Below are 22327 nucleotides of genomic sequence, written 5' to 3'. Positions count from 1 at the left end.
GTGTGTGTGTGTGGGTTTCAGTTGACTGCTCTGGTTTCCTCCCACAGTCCAAAGACCTGCAGATTAGGTGGATTGCCATACTAAATTGCCCCATAGTATCCAAAGATGTACAGGAAGATAAATTAGCCATGATATATTATTTCTTCATGTTCAAAGATGGGTAGGATAAGGGGATTAACAGACAGTTACGTGGATAAAGCCTGGGTAAGATGCTCTGTTGGAGAGTCATTGCAGACTCAGTGGGTTGAATGGCCTCATTCTGCACTGTATAGATACTATGATTCGATGAATATATTTTGTTTCACTTTGCAGCATCAGTCCCTTGCTTCGTTTCATACAATGCTGATCTCCTTTATCTGCACAGTGCAAAAAGTTGCATGTTTTCCACCAAAGATAGCTTAGTGGCTGATAGATTTGGGTTCTGAGGGTGTAGGAGATTTGAACCCCCAGCTGTATGAAGGTAGGACTACTTTTGTAATTACAAGGTATATCACCATTATAGAAATTACAGCACAACAGAAGTCTCATGGTCTTGTGCTGAAATTTGCTGGGAGCTATGAAACTTCATTTATTTGCCCTTTCCTGGCATCCTTTTACATTCTTCCTTTTGAAATAGTTAACCAGTTACCTTTTCAAAAATATTATAATTATACTTCAATAACTGCTTCTTGATGAAGTATTTTATATTCTAATAATTCTCCATATGGAAAAAGGAATTTGTTTTCCTATATTTGTTTCATGAGATGTGCATGGCAGCATTTTATGCCCATCTTTAATTGCCTTTGAACTGAATGGCTTGCTAGTCCATTTCAGAGGGCAGTTAAGAGTCAACCACATTGTGTGGATCTAGAGTCACGTGTTGGTCAGACAGGATTTCCTTCCCTAAAGGACATTAGTAAACCAGGTTGGGTGTCCAATGTCAAGAAACAAAAATAATTTGGGGGATGCTACTATCAACAACCCAGCAACCTGAAAAATATCTACTATCCTCCCTTTTCCTTTCTGTCGTCTTATTCATGCAGCTGAGTTGCCTTTAATGCCATGTATCTTAATTTCCACAATGCTTCCATGTGGCACCTTTTCAAATTCCTGGAAACACTTGGTAGTGTTTTTCCCTTCAAACACTTCCTCAGACGGTGCAATTCAATTAATTCAACGCAGCCTGCTATGTACAAATCCATGCTGACTACCCCCAGTCTTGTTTTGACTGTTTTGTAGAATTCTATACAAAATTAAAGTAAGATTAATTGCCATACAAATTCTCATTATGACAATCCTTTTCCCTTGCCAAGTCTGTAAAATTGATTACTGTGCGGACTTTTGGAACAGTTTCCATTTCCAAGTAGTTGGAAGTATTACAGTGAATGCTACTGCTATTTCCTTACCAGACTTGACCTTCAGTATTCTGGTATTCATTACCATCTGGGTTTGGATAATTTACAGCTATTAGACCTATTATATTTTTCTTTTGCCCATTTACTTTGAACTTCTATCTTCACTAAAATATCTTTCACATTCCCTCAGATACCCTTGGAATCCCACTTACACCTGGTGCAAAATAATGTAATTTTAACAATGTTTATCATTCCTTCACTTTCAGGATTTTTTTTAAACTAAGTGGCCCCACCTCTCCTTTGACTGTCTGGTCACTAGTTATGATTTTCTTGTGATTTCCCTTAATTGTGAGCACATTCATAGCTCCTCTTGATTTCCTAATCTGCTTTCTCTTTCCTTCCATACATTTTATACTTATTCTTTGTTCTACTTTTCATGTACCTTTTTTTTGAGGTATAATCTTGGTTTTAATCACTTTATTGTGATTGAGTCCCTGCTTTCTTTCACACCTCCTTAACTTTTAGTTGAAAGATATTTAACATAATACTTATCCATTTTATATTTAAGTAACTCCCAATGATGGTCAATTGTGATCTCCCATTTGGTTCCCCAAGCAATTAATCTGGGATTAAAAGTCCTCTTTCATTCCATTGATTTTCGCTGACACCCAGTTAAACACCTTATTTTGACTTTTCCTACTTCCAGAGTGAACCTAACTTTTCAAATGTTACCTAAAATTAGATCTAGTTCTGCATTTTTCATTTTAAATATGCTGACTACCAATATTGTTCTGGTAACATTCCAGGAAGCTCTCATTATTCCAATCACAAAGTTTGTCTCACACAAGTCCCAGTCAGATTTTTATTCCACCATTCTTACAGCCCTGTCAGTATTGCAAACCACACCTTGATTTCTTTCCCTGCTACATTTTACAGTGTATTCTTGGTAATGTGACACAGTGCTTCTGTTTTTTTTGGGAGACCTGTTTTTACAAAATGGCCACCCCCTTGCAGCCCACTGACCAGGCAAAGAGCAGTACTGCTGCTGTAGTTGCAATCTAAAAGGGATTTACTGTTGCATTTAAAAATACACCACTTTATCTTTTCCTCTATTCATAAAGTGTACATAACTTTGAATTGTACCAGGCAATACTTCATGCTGGCTACATCATTGTCTGAGGTAAGAGGTCCTCATTTTGTAAAAATGACAATATGCGCTGCAAACAGGACTTTCCACTTTTCTTTTGAACAAGATCACAGAACATCTCACCAATTTTTGAATACACCTCAGAATGTTTTGAAAAGAATCACAGAACATCTGCTTTTCTTTTGAAAAGTGCCACAGAGCATCCCACTTTTTTTTTTAAATAGGATACCCGGTGTCCCGTTTCCAACATCCCAAGACCCACGCATGGGTTGCATCCCCCATTTTGAAAAACCCTGCAGTAACAGTATCCTGACTTAACTGAATGAAGACAGCTTCCCCCTGAGCATTAACATTGACTTTTCTTTTTCTCAACTTTATTTTCTGTGGCTGTGCAACTTATCCTCAGCTCTCAAAAACAGCCTGCTTTTTCTCTATATAATCTTCGCTGAAAATTTTATGACTCAGAATATTTAGATCCCAGACATTATTCATTTATTAGTGTCACAGGTAGACTTATATTAACACTGCAATTAAGTTATTATGAAAATCCCCTAGCTGCCTGTTTGGATACACTGAGGTGGACTTTAGCATGAGGAGAAGTTTGAAATCCAGAAAATAATGTCCCTGACTTTGATGATTTTAATGAAGAAAATGTTTATTAAGAAATAGGATTTAAAAAAACTAAACCAGAAGTGCTTAACTAAGACAACAGCTTTACACAGTATAAGTACTTTAAACAGTTCCAATCAATCTTAACATACATACCTTCAAGAGCTACCTCTTGCCAGTCTGTTCAACAACACCTTATAGAATTTAAGTTCTGTAAAAATCCAGTAACTGTTACCACACAGTGCTTTTACATCTCTTGGGGTTGCTTTTGAAGTGAATGAAGAGCTTGATTATCAAATCAGGCTTCCTTCACACACACACACTCCTTGCTGGGAGTTTCTGCTGTTGAATTTGAAGCAATTGTTTAAAGTGGCATCTCGGCCTTTTGGCTAAGATGCAAATGAGATCAAGCCTTGGAGGAGGAGCTATGCCTACTCCAATCAGTTTGGATCATGTAGATCAAGCCCAAGACAGGAGGTGAAAGCCCTGTCTTGTCAGCTTGGATCGGGAATATCTCAACTTGTTGAGACTCTGAATTGGACTTGATTGGATTGAATTGGAATAAAAACAAACTGGGATCCAAAAAACAGCACCTCTGCATAGGTTTCTGTATCCCCTTAAATATTTTTCCCTTTGATCTCTCCCTTTTTTGACCTAATCTCTTTAGAACTGCACTTGCCCAAACTTAATTACCTTAATTTCTCTATACTAGATTTTAGAGTTTAAAAGCTGAGTAAACTCACTTTATACACTGTCCCTATGACATTTCCTTCACACGTTGCAACTCTTCCTTTGAATCCTTCTGTGTCCGTTTTTACTAAATTGCCTTAGGTAACCATTTCTTTGAAGTGTTGCCAGGCTCATTAACTTATCAAATACACTAGTTCTTCATTCTGTCCCTGCCTTAATTATCTTGCTTACGTATTCCTACAGTTTAAAATATATAGCCAGAACAGAACCCACAGAATGTATTCTAATTTCTTGGATTTCCCTGACATTTTTATGACACATTCTAATTAGTGCATTTAGTTCACTGACTTGCTTTCTAAGATTTGCCTGTAAATGCCAATGCAGGCCAATTCCATCCTTATAAGGAAAAAAGAGTTTGCGTTTGAACAACACAGTACCCAAAAGGTTTAAGAAATAATTAAGTACTATTGAATTCTAATGACTGTTGCAGGCCAATGCTGTGCCTGATTTGCACACACCAAGGTCCCACTAAGACAGAGAGGTAAATTAAGACATAGAAAACTAAGATTATTGGAAGCATTCAGGTCAAGCAATACCTGTGGAGAAAGAAACAGAGTTGCTAGCTCAGGTTGATAGTTCACCAGAACTGGAAGAAGTTGGCAATTGAGGGATAAATTGCTTTATCTGTTTTCTCTTTCAATGCCTTCTTCCTGGGCATCTCCATTTCAACTTTCAGAAAGTTGGTGCAGATTCAATGGGTCAAATGGCCGCCTTCTGCACTGTAGGGATTCTATGACTAGTGAAACGGTGCTTAATTTTCACCCTACAGTGCCCACCCTGATTGCATAACTTCCGATTACACTTTGGTCACTATTCTCTACCCTGTTTCCTTGTCCTACCTCTTCTTTGCAGGATGGATGTAGAAAGGATGTTTCCTCAATTCAGAGAATCCTAAAGTTACTGTTTTAAAAATAAGGGGTCACACATTTAATACAGGAATGAGGATAATTTTTTTTCTCTGTGGATCATGAGACTTTGAAACTCTCTTCCTCAAAAGATGGTGGAAGCAGTGCCTTTGAGTATTTTTAAGGCACAAGTAGATGGATTCTTGACAGGCAAGGAATTGAAAGGTTATCGGCGGTAGGTGGGAATGTGGATTGAGGTTACAATCAGATCAGCAATACAGAATGGCAAAGCAGGCATGAGGGGCCAAATGGCCTACTCCTAATTCATGCATTCAAATGCTCTTTCCTTCATAAGAACATGAGAAATAGGAGCAGGAGTAGGCCATCTAGCCCCTCGAGCCTGCCCCGCCATTTGATAAGATCGTGGCTGATCTGTCGTGGCTCAGTTCCACATTCCCGCCCTCTCCCCATAACCCTTAATCCCCTTGCCTATCAAAAACCTATCAACCCGTGTCTTAAAAATATTGAACGAGGCAGCCTCCACCACTTCAACGGGCAGAGTATTCCAGAGATTCACCACCCTTTGAGTGAAGAAGCTCCTCCTCAACTCCGTTCTAAACCGCACCCCCCCCCCCCTCTTTTATCTTGAGGCTGTGCCCTCTAGTCCTACTGTCCTTTCTGAGCGGGTAGAGCCTCTCCACCTCTATCCTATCCATCCCATTCAACATCTTGTACGTCTCAATGAGATCTCCCCTCATTCTTCTAAACCCTAACGAGTACAAGCCTAGTTTATTCAGCCTCTCCTCATAGTTCAACCCCCCCAACTCTGGAATCAGCCTAGTAAACCACCTCTGCACTCCCTCCAAGGCCAAAATATCCTTGCGTAAGTGTGGCGCCCAAAACTGCACACAGTACTCCAGCTGCGGCCTCACCAGTGCCCTATACAGCTGCAGCAAGACCTCCCTACTTTTATATTCAATCTCCCTCGCTATGAAGGCCAGCATCCCATTAGCCTTCCTGACCACCTGCTGCACCTGCAGGCTGGGTTTTTGCGACTCATGCACAGGGACCCCGAGGTCCCTCTGCACCGTCGCATGCTGCAGTTTTTCGCCACATAAGTAATAGTCCTTCCTACCATTATTCCTACCAAAGTGGACAACCTCACATTTGCCAACATTAAATTCCATTTGCCAGTTCCTGGCCCATTCGCCCAGCCTATCTAGATCCTTCTGCAGACTCTCCACACCCTCCGCACAATTTGCCGTTCCACCAATCTTGGTGTCATCAGCAAATTTCGACAACATACACTCGGTTCCCTCCTCCAGATCATCTATATAAATGGTAAATAGCTGAGGCCCCAGCACCGACCCCTGGGGCACTCCACTAGTCACCAACCGCCAATCTGAATAACACCCATTGACCCCCACTCTCTGCCTCCTATTTGACAGCCAATCCTCTATCCACGCTAACACCCTACACCCAACTCCATGCCCCCTAACCTTCTGTAATAACCTCTTGTGAGGCACCTTGTCAAACGCCTTCTGAAAATCAAGAAAGACCACATCGACCGGCTCTCCTCTATCCACCGCCCTAGACACATCCTCATAGAACTCCAATAAATTCGTCAGACACGACTTCCCCTTAACGAAACCGTGCTGCGTCTGCTCTACCAAACAATTCTCTTCAAGATGCCTCGCTATTTTCTCCTTGATCACGGATTCTAACATTTTTCCTACAACAGACGTTAAACTAACCGGCCTATAATTCCCCACCTTTTGCCTGGCGCCCTTCTTAAACAATGGCGTAACATTAGCCGTTTTCCAATCTTCCGGCACTTCCCCGGAATCCAGCGACATTTGGAAAATAATCACCAAGGCATCCACTATCACCTCTGCCATTTCTTTCAGAACCCTCGGATGCATTCCATCCGGTCCTGGGGACTTGTCCACAATCAGTCCCTCCAGTCTGTTCAGTCCTTATCATCTTATCTAGGTGCACCAATGCTGTGGGACATTTGGTCTAAAACTTACCCCCCAGTGTATTGTGCTATCTAATGTATTAAATTACTTCTCAGTTTCAATAATATGTTGCTCAAATGTGAGGGCTGTCATAAAATCACAGGAAGATACAGCACTTAAGATGGCCATTTAACCATTGCATATCTATGCCAGGTCTTTGAAAGAACTATCCAATGTATTTAACTCATCAGTTCAAAAATCAAATATCCGTTGGTTTTAATGAGGTACAAATGTGAAATAACTAGCTTTTCAACTTCTTCAATAAAGGTGTGTGACCCATCAGTCCCAGGGAGTTGTGGTGTAAACAGTGATGCAATTCACTTACATCATATTTTTTGGAACTTTTACAACATAATGGCATACACTGCCAGTTTGTTCTTTTCAAATGCATCTGCTTAGCTGACAAATCTTAGCAAATACTCCAAGAAATTGTAACTATTGGGCCAGAATTTATTGAAAGCCTGCACTATGATGCATTTACAGTATACAGCACTATCTTAATGAATTTGAATTTACTGAGTTAGAACCACTGTGATCATCGCAGACAAACCAGAACAATGATGATGGATTCAGTATGTTTGGTGCAACCGCAGGAATCATAGCTTAGTTTTTAAAATCAAGGGATTAGTTTTGGTGCTGTTTGTTATTCAGTTTGGCAGTTCTGACAGTATCTAGGGTCACTCACTGGTACAAAATGCAAAACAAGTCTTTATATGAATCTGGCAAGAGCATTGACTTTTTTTTTAATCTTTTAACTTTGCTTAAAAACTGTTGCAGATTCTTAGCCTTAAAGTACCATCTGAATGCAACCTTTTTTAAATATGTAGATTGGATAATTAATCCGCTATGTTGTGATTGTTAGTGGTCACAACATGCCCAATTACACTTTATGGTTTCACTAACTGCCATTTGTACCTTGTACATATGGTTATCATTCACTTACATAGAGGGTGGTGTACGGCTATTTGATGTCAGTGGGAAATACAGACAAGTTGAATACTGTTTTCACCACAGCTTTCCAACAAGCTTCACAGTCAGCATGTCTATGAGGAGTAGGAATGCTTTCTGTTTTTCTCCTCCCTCTCAAGCCACGGCTAACTATGCAATGGCCTGGAAACAAATCTACAACCTTTTTAATCTGTGTAATTTTGTATAAACCATTCATTTTATTTTTCTTTAGTGTTCATGTAAAAATATCTTAATTCATTCTTTAGATTTGCTACATTTTCTTCCTGACTATTGCTTCTTATCCACTACCACCCACTTTTCAAATTTAAATTCTTTCCAACTGTTAGACTTTTTCTATTTTAAGAACATAAGAAATAGGAGCAGGAGTAGGCCATCTGGCCCTTCGAGCCTGCCCCGCCATTCAATAAGATCATGGCTGATCTGTCGTGGCTCAATTCCACATTCCCACCCTCTCCCCATAACCCTTAATCCCCTCTCTTATCAAAAACCCATCAACCTTCTTCTTAAAAATATTTAGCGAGGTAGCCTCCACCACTTCAACAGGCAGAGAATTCCAGAGATTCACCACCCTTTGAGTGAAGAAGTTCCTCCTCAACTCCGTTCTAAACCGCCCCCCCTTTATCTTGAGGCTGTGCCCCCTTGTCCTACTGTCCTTTCTGAGTGGGAGGAGTCTCTCCACCTCTATCCTATCCATCCCATTCATCATCATATACGTCTCAATGAGATCTCCCCTCATTCTTCTAAACTCTAACGAGTACAAGCCTAGTTTATTCAGCCTCTCCTCATAGCTCAACCCCCTCAACTCCGGTATCAGCCTAGTAAACCTCCTCTGCACTCCCTCCAAGGCCAAAATATCCTTGCGTAAGTACGGCGCCCAAAACTGCACACAGTACTCCAGCTGCGGCCTCACCAATGCCCTATACAGCCGCAGCAAGACCTCCCTACTTTTATATTCAATCCCCCTCGCTATGAAGGCCAGCATCCCATTCGCCTTCCTGACCACCTACTGCACCTGCAGGCTGGGTTTTTGCGACTCATGCACAAGGACCCTGAGGTCCCTCTGCACCGCCGCCTGCTGCAGTTTTTCTCCACGTAAGTAATAATCCTTCCTACCGTTATTCCTACCAAAGTGGACCACCTCGCACTTGCCAACATTAAATTCCATTTGCCAGTTCCTGGCCCATTCGCCCAGACTCTCCACACCCTCCGCACAATTTGCCTTTCCACCAATCTTGGTGTCATCAGCAAATTTCGACACCATACACTCGGTTCCCTCCTCCAGATCATCTATATAAATGGTAAATAGCTGAGGCCCCAGCACCAACCCCTGGGGCACTCCACTGGTCACCAACCGCCAATCCGAATAGCACCCATTGACCCCCATTCTCTGCCTCCTATTTGACAACCAGTCCTCTATCCACACTAACACCCTACCCCCAACTCCATGTCCCCTGACCTTCTGCAATAATCTCTTGTGAGGTACCTTGTCAAACGCCTTCTGAAAATCAAGAAAGACCACATCCACCGGCTCTCCTCTATCCACCGCCCTAGACACGTCCTCATAGAACTCAAGTAAATTTGTCAGACACGACTTCCCCTTAACGAAACCGTGCTGCGTCTGCTCTATCAAGCAATTCCCCTCAAGATGCCTCGCTATTTCCTCCTTGATGACGGATTCTAACATTTTACCTACAACAGACATTAAACTAACCGGCCTATAATTCCCCGCCTTTTGCCTGGCACCCTTCTTAAACAACGGCGTAACATTAGCCGTTTTCCAATCTTCTGCCACTTCCCCGGAATCCAGCGACGTCTGGAAAATAACCACCAAGGCATCCACTATCACCTCCGCCATTTCTTTCAGAACCCTCGGATGCATTCCATCCGGTCCTGGGGACTTGTCCACAATCAGCCCCTCCAGTCTGTCGAGCACCACCTCTCTAGTAACAGTAATGTCATCGAGACCCTCCATTCCTACCACCGTTCCATCTCTAACACCTGGCAAATTATTCACGTCCTCATCCGTGAAGACAGAAACAAAAAAGTTATTCAAGACCTCAGCCATTTCCTCATCCCCTACCACTAAGTCCCCCTTCTCATCCTCTAAGGGTCCAACGTTCACCCTAGCCAGCCTCTTCCTTTTTATATACTTATAAAAACTCTTGCTATCCTTTTTTATATTAAGCGCTAGCCCAGCTTCATAGTTTATCCTACCCTTCTTTATCAATTTCTTTGTCAATCTTTGTTGACATTTAAACCTCTCCCAATCCTCTTCTCGCCCACTACTCTTAGCTACTCTAAACGCCTCCGCTTTTAATTTAACACTTTCCTTCACCTCCTTCGTTATCCACGGCTGATTACCTCTCCTCCTACGGTCCTTTTTGACCATGTGTTGTCTGCCTGGTGCTCGGGTACAGGATGTCGCAGCTGGGCTGCAGAGGAACCTGGAGTGGGAGGGTGAGAACCCGGTCGTTGTAGTACATGTGGGTGCCGGCGACGTAGGCAAAGTGCGGACTGAGGATCTGGGGAGGGAGTATGAGAAGCTGGGAATGGAATTAAAAAGTAGAACCGACAAGGTGGTCGTCTCTGGGCTACTGCCTGAACTGAGTGCAGACGGGCGTAGGGTTGACAGGATAAAGGAAGTGAATGGGTGGCTCAGGGATTGGTGTGGGAGGAATGGGTTTGAATTTATGGGGCATTGGCACCAGTATTGGGGTAGGTGGGACTTGTTCGGGCGGGATGGGGTTGGTCTGAATCGTGCTGGGACCAGAGTGTTGGCGAATCGAGTAAAGAGGACTGTAGACAGGGCTTTAAACTAATTAGGGGGGGGGAGGGTGCGAGGGTAGGTGACGCTACGAGGTCTAAAGTTAAGGATAGGGTACAGGTAAGGGAAGAGGCCGAGGATGTCCCAATTGGTGGCGTTACGGCAAATAGGGTCCAGGTGAAGGCTGGGATGAAAGCGCTTTATCTGAATGCACGAAGCATTCGGAATAAAGTGGATGAGCTGGTGGCGCAGATCGACACAAATGGATACGATCTGGTGGCCATTACAGAGACGTGGCTGCAAGGTGACAGGGACTGGGAGATGAATGTACAGGGCTATCAAGTGTTTAGGAAGGATAGGCAGGAGGAAAGAGGGGGTGGCGTAGCTCTGCTGATTAAGGATAGTATCAAGGTGGTAGCAAGGGATGATATCGGAGCCAAAGAGCAGAAAGTGGAATCGTTGTGGGTGGAGATTAGGAACAGCAAAGGGAGGAAGACGCTGGTGGGTGTCGTCTATAGGCCCCCGAATAATGATCTGGAGGTGGGGCGGGCTGTTAACACGCAAATAAGTGCGGCGTGCAGGAATGGGACGGCAGTGGTTACGGGAGATTTCAATCTGCATATTGATTGGTCGACCCATGTTGGACGAGGTGGGCTCGAGGAGGAGTTCTTGGAATGCTGCCGGGATAATTTCCTTGAACAGTGTGTGTTGGAGCCGACGAGGGAGCGAGCTATCTTGGATCTGGTGCTATGTAATGAGGCGGGTAGAATTAGGGACCTTGCGGTGAAGGATCCTCTTGGAGAGAGTGATCATTGTATGGTGGAGTTTCTGGTGCAGATGGAGGAGGAGAAAGTGGGTTCCCGGACACGCGTCCTTTGTTTGAATAGAGGGGAGTATGGTAGGATGAGAGAAGAATTGGCAAATGTGGACTGGGGGAATGCGTTGGAAGGTAGGTCTGCTGAGGAGCAGTGGAGGATCTTTAAGGAGATCTTTCTTGGTGCTCAGCAGAAATTTATTCCGATGGTTAAAAAGGACAGTAGGAAGAGAGGTAATAAGCCGTGGATAACGAAGGAGGTGAAGGAAAGTGTTAAATTAAAAGCGGAGGAATTTAGAGTAGCTAAGAGCAGTGGGCGAGAAGAGGATTGGGAAAGGTTTAAATGTCAACAAAGATTGACAAAGAAGTTGATAAAGGAGGGTAGGAGAAGCTATGAGGCTGGGCTAGCACTTAATATAAAAAAGGATAGCAAGAGTTTTTATAAATATATAAAAAGGAAGAGGCTGGCTAGGGTGAACGTTGGTCCTTTAGAGGATGAGAAAGGGGAGCTAGTGGTAGGGGATGGGGATATGGCTAAGGTCTTGAATAACTTTTTTGTTTCTGTCTTCACGGAGGAGGACGTGAATAATTTGCCGGGTGTTAGAGATGGAAAGGTGGTAGGAATGGAGGGTCTTAATGACATTACTGTTACTAGAGAGGTGGTGCTCGACAGACTGGAGGGGCTGATTGTGGACAAGTCCCCAGGACCGGATGGAATGCATCCGAGGGTTCTGAAAGAAATGGCGGAGGTTATAGTGGATGCCTTGGTGGTTATTTTCCAGACGTCGCTGGATTCCGGGGAAGTGGCGGAAGATTGGAAAACGGCTAATGTTACGCCGTTGTTTAAGAAGGGTGCCAGGCAAAAGGCGGGGAATTATAGGCCGGTTAGTTTAACGTCTGTGGTAGGTAAAATGTTAGAATCCGTCATTAAGGAGGAAATTGCGAGGCATCTTGAAGGGAATTGCTTGATAGGGTGGACGCAACACGGTTTCATTAAAGGGAAGTCGTGTCTGACAAATTTACTGGAGTTCTATGAGGATGTGTCTAGGGCAGTGGATAGAGGAGAGCCGGTGGATGTGGTCTTTCTTGATTTTCAGAAGGCGTTTGACAAGGTACCTCACAAGAGGTTATTGCAGAAGGTCAGGGGACATGGAGTTGGGGGTAGAGTGTTAGCGTGGATAGAGGATTGGTTGTCAAATAGGAGGCAGAGAGTGGGGGTCAATGGGTGCTATTCGGATTGGCGGTTGGTGACTAGTGGGGTGCCCCAGGGGTCGGTGCTGGGGCCTCAGCTATTTACCATTTATATAGATGATCTGGAGGAGGGAACCGAGTGCAGGGTGTCGAAATTTGTTGATGACACCAAGATTGGGGGAAAGGCAAATTGTGCGGAGGGTGTGGAGAGTCTGCAGAAGGATCGAGATAGGCTGGGCGAATGGGCCAGGAACTGGCAAATGGAATTTAATGTTGGCAAGTGTGAGGTGGTCCACTTTGGTAGGAAGAATGGTAGGAAGGACTATTACTTACGTGGCGAAAAACTGCAGCAGGCGACAGTGCAGAGGGACCTTGGGGTCCTTGTGCATGAGTCGCAAAAACCCAGCTTGCAGGTGCAGCAGGTGGTCAGGAAGGCGAATGGGATGCTGGCCTTCATAGCGAGGGGGATTGAATATAAAAGTAGGGAGGTCTTGCTGCAGCTGTATAGGGCATTGGTGAGGCCGCAGCTGGAGTACTGTGTGCAGTTTTGGGCGCCGCACCTGCGCAAGGATATTTTGGCCCTGGAGGGAGTGCAGAGGAGGTTTACTAGGCTGATACCGGAGTTGAGGGGATTGAGCTATGAGGAGAGGCTGAATAAACTAGGCTTGTACTCGTTAGAGTTTAGAAGAATGAGGGGAGATCTCATTGAGACGTATAAGATGATGAATGGGATGGATAGGATAGAGGTGGAAAGACTCTTCCCGCTCAAAAAAGACAGTAGGACTAGGGGGCACAGCCTCAAGATAAAGGGGAGGCGGTTTAGAACGGAGTTGAGGAGGAACTTCTTCACTCAAAGGGTGGTGAATCTCTGGAATTCTCTGCCCGTTGAAGTGGTGGAGGCTGCCTCGCTAAATATTTTTAAGAAGCGGGTTGATGGGTTCTTGATAAGAGAGGGGATTAAGGGTTATGGGGAGAGGGCGGGAAAGTGGAACTGAGCCACAACAGATCAGCCATGATCTTATTGAATGGCGGGGCAGGCTCGAAGGGCTGGATGGCCTACTCCTGCTCCTATTTCTTATGTTCTTATGTTCTTATCTCTCTGTGACACCCTGGTCCACTACTCTATCATCTCCAACTGCTCAATCCCTTCTCACAGCACCTTTTCTTGCAATTGCAGAAGGTACAACACCTGCTCCAGTATCTTCTTACTCCCCACTGTTCAAGGCCCCAAACAACCCTTGCAGGTGAAGCAACATTTCACTTGTTCCTCCCTCAATTTGGTCTACTGTATTCGCTGTTCCCAGTGCAGTCTCCTGCACATTAAACACAGACTGAGTAACCGCTTTGTGGAATACTTTTGTTCAGCCTGCATGACCCCAACTTGCCATTTCAGCTCAGCCTCGTGCTCTCATGCTCATATGTCCTTGGCCTGCTGCAATGCTCCAATGGCATCTACCATGCATACTGGAGGCACAGCACCTCATCTTCCCATTAGGCATATTAAAACCCTCAGGACTCAACACTGAGTTCAACAGCTTTAGACTGTGACCTTTCTCCTCCATCATAACCTTTGTTTACTATCCCAAGCATTTTTGGTTCCTACGCCACTGGGCCATCTGTCACTTTTTTTAAGTTACGCTTTCACTGTACTTTATCCCCTCATTAACACGTTTTGATATCTGGCCTTTCTCCAGCCAGCATTTTCTCTTGCCATTAATTCTTCCTTTGTCTCGTGACCCACATATCTATCCTTGCTCCCACCAATCACTGACCTTCTACTCTGCTGCAGCTGTTCCATCCCCTCTTGCACGGTAGATAATCCACCACATTTCTCCCTCTTTAGCTCTGAAGAAGTCATATAGATGCAAAATGTTAACACTCTTTTCTCTCTCCACAGATGCAGCCAGACCTGCGGGGTTTTTCTGACATTTCCTGTTTTTGTTTCAGAATTGTTTGTCCCAAATTTGAGCTGTTATCATCAGGTATTTATAATTTCTCTGAATGTTTTTTTGTTTTGTGTTTCTAGTACTGGATTAATGAATACACATCATCATTGGGAATTGGGGTCTTCCACTCAGGCATCGAAATATATGGCAGAGGTAAGGATTAAACAAAATTAAAACTCCATTATTTACTTTTTAACTGCACGCTATCAAATGCTTGTACAGTTCTGTTTGACATTCCTTTAGTCATACGGTTGACATTATCTGTGAAGTTTGTGGTGAGCCTCCGTTTGTTATAGTCCCTACTGCATTACCTCATAGATTGTGGGTGCTGGGTATCGATTACTACTTAGCTGCTTTCATTGCTGCTTTGTAATGCCTCCTGGTTCTGGGATTGCTTCTGCCGACTGTTCTGCCTGTCTCCCTCCTGACAAGGCAAAACATCCCTGAGGACAATGATATTTAAAACCAACGCTTTAAATTGACAGTTGCTTTTGAAACTCTCAATCTGCAAATTGTAATCCATACCACAACCTTTCTTTGCATAATGTTGATTTTAATTTTGTCTCTTTCTACACTGTAGTAGATGTTGTAATTGAGAACGTTGAGTGTAAGTAACAGAGAATCATAAATTGTTGAGAGTTGGTGCAGTTTCTCATTTTGTAGCTCAAAATGGAGTTCATTTTGCAATTTGTCCTGCTGCAGAGTGGTTCAAATTACACCACAAGTTCATGTCAATGTTGTTACAAAGGAAAATATAGGTCAGAACTCAATATCTTAAAGTCACTTTCTTTTCTACAGAGTTTGCATATGGTGGCCATCCTTATCCATTTTCAGGAATATTTGAGATCAGTCCTGGAGACTCAACAGAGCTAGGAGACACATTCAAATTTAAGTAAGTCATGTGTGCAAGAATTATTTTATTTCTGATGCTTTTGAAAGTTCAATAATCTGTCTATATTAAGAATCCATCACACTCATAAGAGTCAAACTGGTTTGATGAACTTGAGGAAAACTGCACATAAAGCGTGAACAAAATTATTGGTGCAGTTGCAGATGGGCAGTGCCATCTATTCTTGCTGTATGATAAAGGCCAACGACATGTCATAGCACTATTTGACCCCTCCCACTACCCAGCTGAAGATGTTGTGTTCTTTGGCCATAATTAGATAGGTATCAATGCTAAATGATTTTATGGGATTTTCAGAGGATGGAGCTGGGAAGACCAAAAGGTCAACCTTCACTGATACTTTTTGAAATGTTGGGGAGCAACCTGTAATCAGGACCAGAGTATGAAATGTGCATGCTGGCATATATAGTTGAAAATGGGGTGGAATCGGATTAGAAGGGGGAGATAAACGGATTGGGGTAATGGGTATGGAATGTTTCATTTATTGTTAGGATTTGGGTAACACTGGCAAAACTGCACGTATTGCCATTGCTAGTGGAGAATGTGGTGTCCTTGGAACCCAGCAATCTTTAGCTTGTGGCGCTTCCATCGTGGTGTTATGTAAAGAGTTCCAGGGCATTGATCTTATGACGTTACCTCACTTCTATGAATCACTGCCCTAAAATAAGATCCAGCCTGAGAGAAAGTGCCTGTTTAGTACAAATTGCCTTTGTCTTTGCAAATTATGGTTGTTTATGTAGAAATTTTGTTCCTTGCACAAGTAGCACTCCAGAATGATTCTCAAATTAGTACAAAGTCCAAGATAATTTTACATAACATTACAGGGTCATTGTGTTCACTTGAAGTGATATTTTCCAGTACCTTGATCAACTGTTTCCCCTTTTGGATTTAATACCCTACAACATAGAGGTACTGAAAATCATTCTCATCTGAGTGGCTCTAGAATTTTGACTATTACATTGAGGGAGTAAAAGTGCTCTATTTCCTATTGTAAAATCATCCTTGTTCAAAAAAGATGTAAAGATGGTCCCAACAATTGCAGGTCAGTCGATTAATATCAGTAGTGGGCAAGCTTCTGGATATAATTAATCGGGATAGAGTTAGTGGTTACATAGAAAAGTATGGTTTATTAGGAAGAGGTAGCATGGATTGCTAACGGGGAAGTTGTATTTAACTTGGTGGAATTTTTTGAGAAGGTAACAGAAAGGATCAGCGATGCAGTTGACGCGATGTACAAGGACTTTCAGAAGGCATTTGATACAGTGCTACACAACAGGGCTGTGAGAAAGGTTATAGCTCATGAACTGATAGGAACAGTAGCAATATGGATTCAAAATTCATGGGATGTTGGGAAGCTGAGAGTAATGGAGATTTTTTGGGCTAGAGGAAGGTTTGTAGTGGTGTTCTCCAGGGATTAGTATTGGGACCCTTGTTTTTCCATATATATATATATATATATATATATATGTATACCTATCTAGATCTTGATGCATGGGACATTTCAAAGTTTGCTGACTACATAAAACTTGGAACCATTAACTTTGAAGAGGACAGTATGGCACTTCACTAGGACTTAGACAAGGGACAGATAGATGGCAGATGGAAGTTCAATTGGGAGAAATGTGAGGTGATGCATCTTGCTAGGAAGAACATAGACCATATAAATTAGTGGGTGAAATTCTTAAATTGGTGCAGAAATAGAGGGACCTGGGTGTAGATATGTATAAATCATTGGAAGTGGTAGGATAGGTGGAAACCGTAGTTTATAAATAAAGCATATAATATTCTGGGCTCTATTAATAGGCGCATGGAGTACAAGAGCAAGGAGGTTATACTGCACTCCTGCAAGACACTGTACAGTTTTGGACGCCAGACTATAGGAAGGATGTGTACACATTGGAGAGCATGCAGAAGAAGTTCCCAAAAATGATTTCAGGAATGAGAAACTTCAGGGTTCACTAGAATGATTTCAGGAATGAGGATAGATTAGAGAGGTTGTGACTGTTCCATGGAGAGAAGAAGACAAAGAGGAGATTTGATAGAGATGTTCATAAATCACAAGGGGACTGGATAGAGTCGAGAGGGAGAAACGGTTCCCCCTCCTAAAAGGGTGAAGAACGAGAGGGCACAGATTTAAAGTGATTTTCAAAAGAAGCAAATATAATGCAAGCAAAAACTTTTCCACACCGAGTGATTGAGGCCTAGAATGCACTGTCAGGAAGTGTGGTGGAGGCAAATTCATTTGAGGCATTCAAGAGGGCATTAGATGATTGTTTCTAATCAGGTAATGTGTAGGAGTTACAGGGAAAAGGCAGGGGAATGGCACCAAGTCATGTTGCTTGTTTGGAGAACCTGTGCAGATTCTGTGGTATGTTAAATTTGTGTAATATTTAAGACTGGGGGTAACATATCAGTATTTGACATTTAAAACTACTCTGCACAATGCTTGATGAAGTTATATGTACATGTTTGGCTAGAATGAGTTGTGGACAAGCCCTCTTTTACGTGTAAATAGTTCACTTTCTACCATGGCCACTTCCAAATCCAAGAAAGTTTGACTAGTGTGGAGAAAGGGATATTTCTGATGACTTCAGAACCATCTGCGGAACTTAAGATAGTACACGAAATAAGAATTTGTGAAGTAAATGGAATTCAGTGTCATAGGATTTGTTGCACAAGATGAACATTCATTACTTTCCTGTATGAGTTCACTTAACCTATTTGTGTTCCATAGGGAAGCAATTGTGATGGGTAGCACCGATTTTACAGAGGATGACGTGGAGCGTATTGTAGAGGAGCTTGGAAAGGAATACAAGGGAAATGCATATCATTTAATGCACAAAAATTGCAACCATTTTTCTTCAGCTATATCCGAGGCAAGTACATTGTAATTTACAGAACCAGCATGAGTTAATTTCATTTGAGCTTTGTTTTAATTGGCTGTTGCATTTGGAAGTCACATTGTCAGCAGCAAAATAGCTCAGATTTTTTTTTATCTAGACCTTTCTCTTCTCTATCTCTTTCTTTCTGCCAACTTAATTTATTCAGCCTTCTGTAATTTAGACAGTGACACCAATATTAGCATTCTGGATTTTCTTTGTGCGTCTCCAGTCATGAACCCAGTTGACATGGACAAGTTGGGCCGAAGGGCCTGTTTCCATGCTCTAAGATGTTATGACATTATAACTGGATGGGAAGATCGCAGAATGGAACCCTAACCCTGGCTCAAAAAACTAATTCTTTTTTAACAAAAGGTGGAAGAACAGAGTCATAGGGCTGCTAATTAATTTTAACAACAAGGAAAGAATATTTATTAAATAATTAAAAATTGGATTATGATGCAATATTCTTTTACTACCCCCTTACCTTAAGTTTAAGATTAATACAGATTACAAAGTACATCTTAAACCACAATGGTTTCATTGGCACATCCAAGATGACTGTGGTCAAATACATGCACTCCACTTTGAACCCAAGCTAGTATCTATGGATTTCTCTCTGAATCCCCACCAGGTGATTGTCACACGAGAGTTTTCAAACTCCACTCCCAAAAAAATTTTAATGCTTTCTCTTAGTTTTCTCTCTGAAATGCAGCCCAGGTCTTCCAAATGACACTTTTAAACAATGTATCTGCTCTAATTTTAACAGTGAATCTGATCCAGGCTTTACACCACCTCCTTTAGGATTTCTTTGAATTGACTATGCTGTTGAAACTGTTCACTTGTAATTCCTAAACTGTATTAAAATGGCATCAAACTTTTGATTTACTTCTGAAGCCTGCTTTTCCACTTTAAATCTGGTTACTGCAGTTGTCTTTCTAACTTGGAATAATTAGGTTACTTTTCCTTGAATTCTTCTGAAGAATACTTTGATATTTGTCTCTCGACTTCAGTTGCTCTTAAGACATTATTTCTGTCCCAATTCCCTGGTTGTCCGGACACTAACTGGTTCTTTAGGAAGCCTGCCTCTTTGCAGTCCTCATCTTGTCTAGTCTGTCTTCTGGCAGATTGAGAGATGTTCACTCCCCTCTAACTGAAATATATCTAGCTAAAACTAAAACTTAAAGGCTTTCCTATCTTACAAGGCCCCCAGTAGCTAAGCAGCCACTGCTAGTTTGTTTATTCTTTGCACTGTAGCCCTCTCGAAGCACAGTTGGAACTTAACTAACTCCCACACATTAAACTTTGTCCAGCATGAATCTATTTACCCTTTCTTCCCCCGAAAAATTTAATTAAACCAACTTACAACTATACCTTATTTCTAGGGTGGCATGGTGGCATAGTGATTAGCACTGCTGCCTCACAGCACCAGGGACTCTGGTTCAGTTCTCTGTGGTTTTGTGTGTGTGTTCTTTTCCCACTTTGGTTGATGAGCACTAGAAACATCTGGTCTCACTGGAACGACGGATGTTGAGGGACGATCTGATAGGAGTTTACAACATTATGGGAGGCATGGACAGAATGGATGGTCAGAAGATTTTTCCCAGGGTGGAAGAGTCAATTACTACGGGGCATAGGTTTAAGGTGTGAGAGGCAAAGTTTAAAGGAGATGTACAGGGCAGATATTTTACACAGAGGGTGGTGGGTGCCTGGAACTCAATGCCGGAGGAGGTAGTGGAAGCAGATGCAATAGTGAGTTTTAAGGGGCGTCTGGACAAATACATGAATAGGATGGGAGTAAAGGGATATGGTCCCCAAAAGGGTAGGGGGTTTTAATTATGTCGGGTAGCATGGTTGGTGCAGGTTTGGAGGACTGAAGGGCCTGTTCCTGTGCTGTAATTTTCTTTGTTGTAATGTTCTGGGAGCTGAATTCAATAAAAAGTATCTGGAATTAAGAATCTACTGATGATCGTGATACCACTGTCGATTGTCGGAAAAACCCATCTGGTTCACTAATGTCCTTTTAGGGAAGGAAATCCTTACCTGGTCTGGCCCATATATGATTCCAGTGCCATAGAAATATGGATGATTCTGAACAGCCCTCCAAGGGCAACTACGGATGGGCAATAAATGCTGACCAACCGGCAATGCCCATGTCCCACAAATATAAAAAAAAGTCAGCCATGTTACTCATTGTAATATGCATTTCTTTTTGCACATATCCCGAGAAGAGTGCAGGACAGTGAGAATGTAGAAAGTTTTGTGTGGTACAAGGTATTACAACGTATAAAATCTGTAATTATAAATGCAGATTTTTGTTCATACTAATAGTCAATATTTATTTTCATAGTTAATTGTGAAGGATGGCACAAAGCTTAAGGTTCACCTGGGATATGTAATGTTCCTGCAGTAGCTCTGGCTACAGTGGTTACTTGATGATTAAGAGCAGCAAAACCTGGCCTATTTTGCTTTCAGCGATGCTGAAAATAATTGTATTGCCCCTAATTTGTTTACTGTTCTTTCATGGAATGTAGGCGTCACCAGTATTCTAACATTTGTTGCCTATTCCTAATTGCTGTTGAGAAGGTGATAGTGAGTTCTTAAATTGCTGCTATCCATGTGGTTCAGGTACAGCTACAGTACTGTTAGAAAAGGAGTTAATTTGATTTTGATCCAGCAAAAGTAAAGGAATGACAAAATAGTTTCAAGATGTGTAAACAGAGGAGAAGCTGTAGGTGATCCCATGCATGTTGTCCTTGTCCTTTGCAGTGGTAAAGGTCACAGGTTTTGAAGGTGCTGTTGAACAAGCACTGGTGAGTTGTGGTAGAGCATCTTGTAAGTGGTAATGTGACCTTAACTACTCCATTTGCCTTGCAACTTTCAAAGCAAAAGCAAAGCGGTTGCATTTTTTCCCCAAAACCAAGATAAATAGTTATGGTTCAATACATCAAGCATTAAGGTTAAAATAGGAGGAGAAGCTACTGATTGACAGCCTAAAACCTGGGTTTGAAAAGCCCGAAGTCTGCAGAAGGAAGGTGATGAATTTGAGATGTCACAATAGATATTTTCCTTGATTTTAGTGTCACAATCCTGAACTGACCTCCTAGATTTTGCAAAGCAGATTATGTCTTTACCTGTGCTCATGTTTATCCGTATCTCATTAAAGGAGTTGCATGTGAGCCGAATGGGACAGGAAGGATAGGAAATATGTAAGAGTTTCTTATCTGAATAATATCTCTCCCATTCTGTCACAGTCCTTGGCAGCCTTTGAGCAACGTGCTGTTTTGCAAGGAAATAGGAAAGACAAGGATTTAAATTATTTTAAGGTCATGCAGTTTTTTCGCAAGCTGTGCTCCCCAGTTTTACGTCATGAAGCAGTTGAAGTAGTTCTTGTTACAAAACGAGAATGAATTCCTACCTTTCTGAACCTCATGTTTTTAGTAATCATAAGTCTTTTTCTGTGCCGCAGTATTCAAGATTTTCTTTGGTGTAATCATTATAAGGCTTTCAAATAAGCCTCAATCCAGATGCCAGAATAATCAGGATGTCGATGAAAGATTTTTAAAAAAAAAGCTCCAGTTATTTTATGAAGTGCTTTGAAGTGGTATAGGTAACTTTTCTCAATTTTGTGGTATATTTTAAATATTGTCAGTTTGCCAAAATACTGGCGTTTCAACTATGAAGGGTTTCATAAACCACTTCTTAAAAATACATATTTTGTAAGTCTGAGGGCGAAAGGTCATAGGAAGCCACATGCTGGCTAAACTTCAAACACTTCTTTTTGTTCAGTTTCCATATAACTGAACAACCTTAAAAACTATCAACCTGCTGAGATTGCACTGAACTCTAAAGATCCAACATTAAAAAATAGAAAAATTAAATGGATGTGCAAAACTTGATACGTCCTTTTCCACAGGATATGTTTAAATCAAAGTTACTTTTCATAGTATAGATGTGGCTGACAAGGCTAGCACTTGTTGCCATTCCTCATTGCACTGAAACAAAGAAACAAAATTTTGGTTTGATTTGTTAATGTCACATGTATTAGTATACAGTGAAAAATATTGTTTCTTGTTCACTACACAGATAAAGTATACCATATATAGGGAAGGAAAGGAGCGACAGCAGAATGTAGCGTTACAGTCATAGAATTT

General features: G+C 42.0%; 1 protein-coding gene across 3 annotated transcripts in view; it reads left to right on the top strand.

The window, feature by feature from the left end:
- LOC145351133 (deubiquitinase DESI2) overlaps nt 1-22327 on the top strand; it is a 65704-nt gene that overhangs the window by 23669 nt on the left and 19708 nt on the right. For all 3 annotated transcript variants that reach the window (XR_013888329.1, XM_080200795.1, XM_080200794.1), the window contains exons 2-4: nt 14468-14540; nt 15186-15279; nt 18029-18170. Coding sequence is in view for 2 of the 3 variants with exons in the window: in XM_080200795.1 (XP_080056921.1) it covers nt 14468-14540; nt 15186-15279; nt 18029-18170 (309 nt within the window). In the remaining variant the exon portion in view is untranslated. The remainder of the gene's footprint in view (nt 1-14467; nt 14541-15185; nt 15280-18028; nt 18171-22327) is intronic.

This window comes from Carcharhinus amblyrhynchos, chromosome 12 (genome assembly GCF_965287045.1).
Source record: "Carcharhinus amblyrhynchos chromosome 12, sCarAmb.v2.hapA, whole genome shotgun sequence".
Classification (NCBI taxonomy): Eukaryota; Metazoa; Chordata; class Chondrichthyes; order Carcharhiniformes; family Carcharhinidae; genus Carcharhinus; species Carcharhinus amblyrhynchos.
This window is presented reverse-complemented; position numbering and strand designations above follow the sequence as displayed.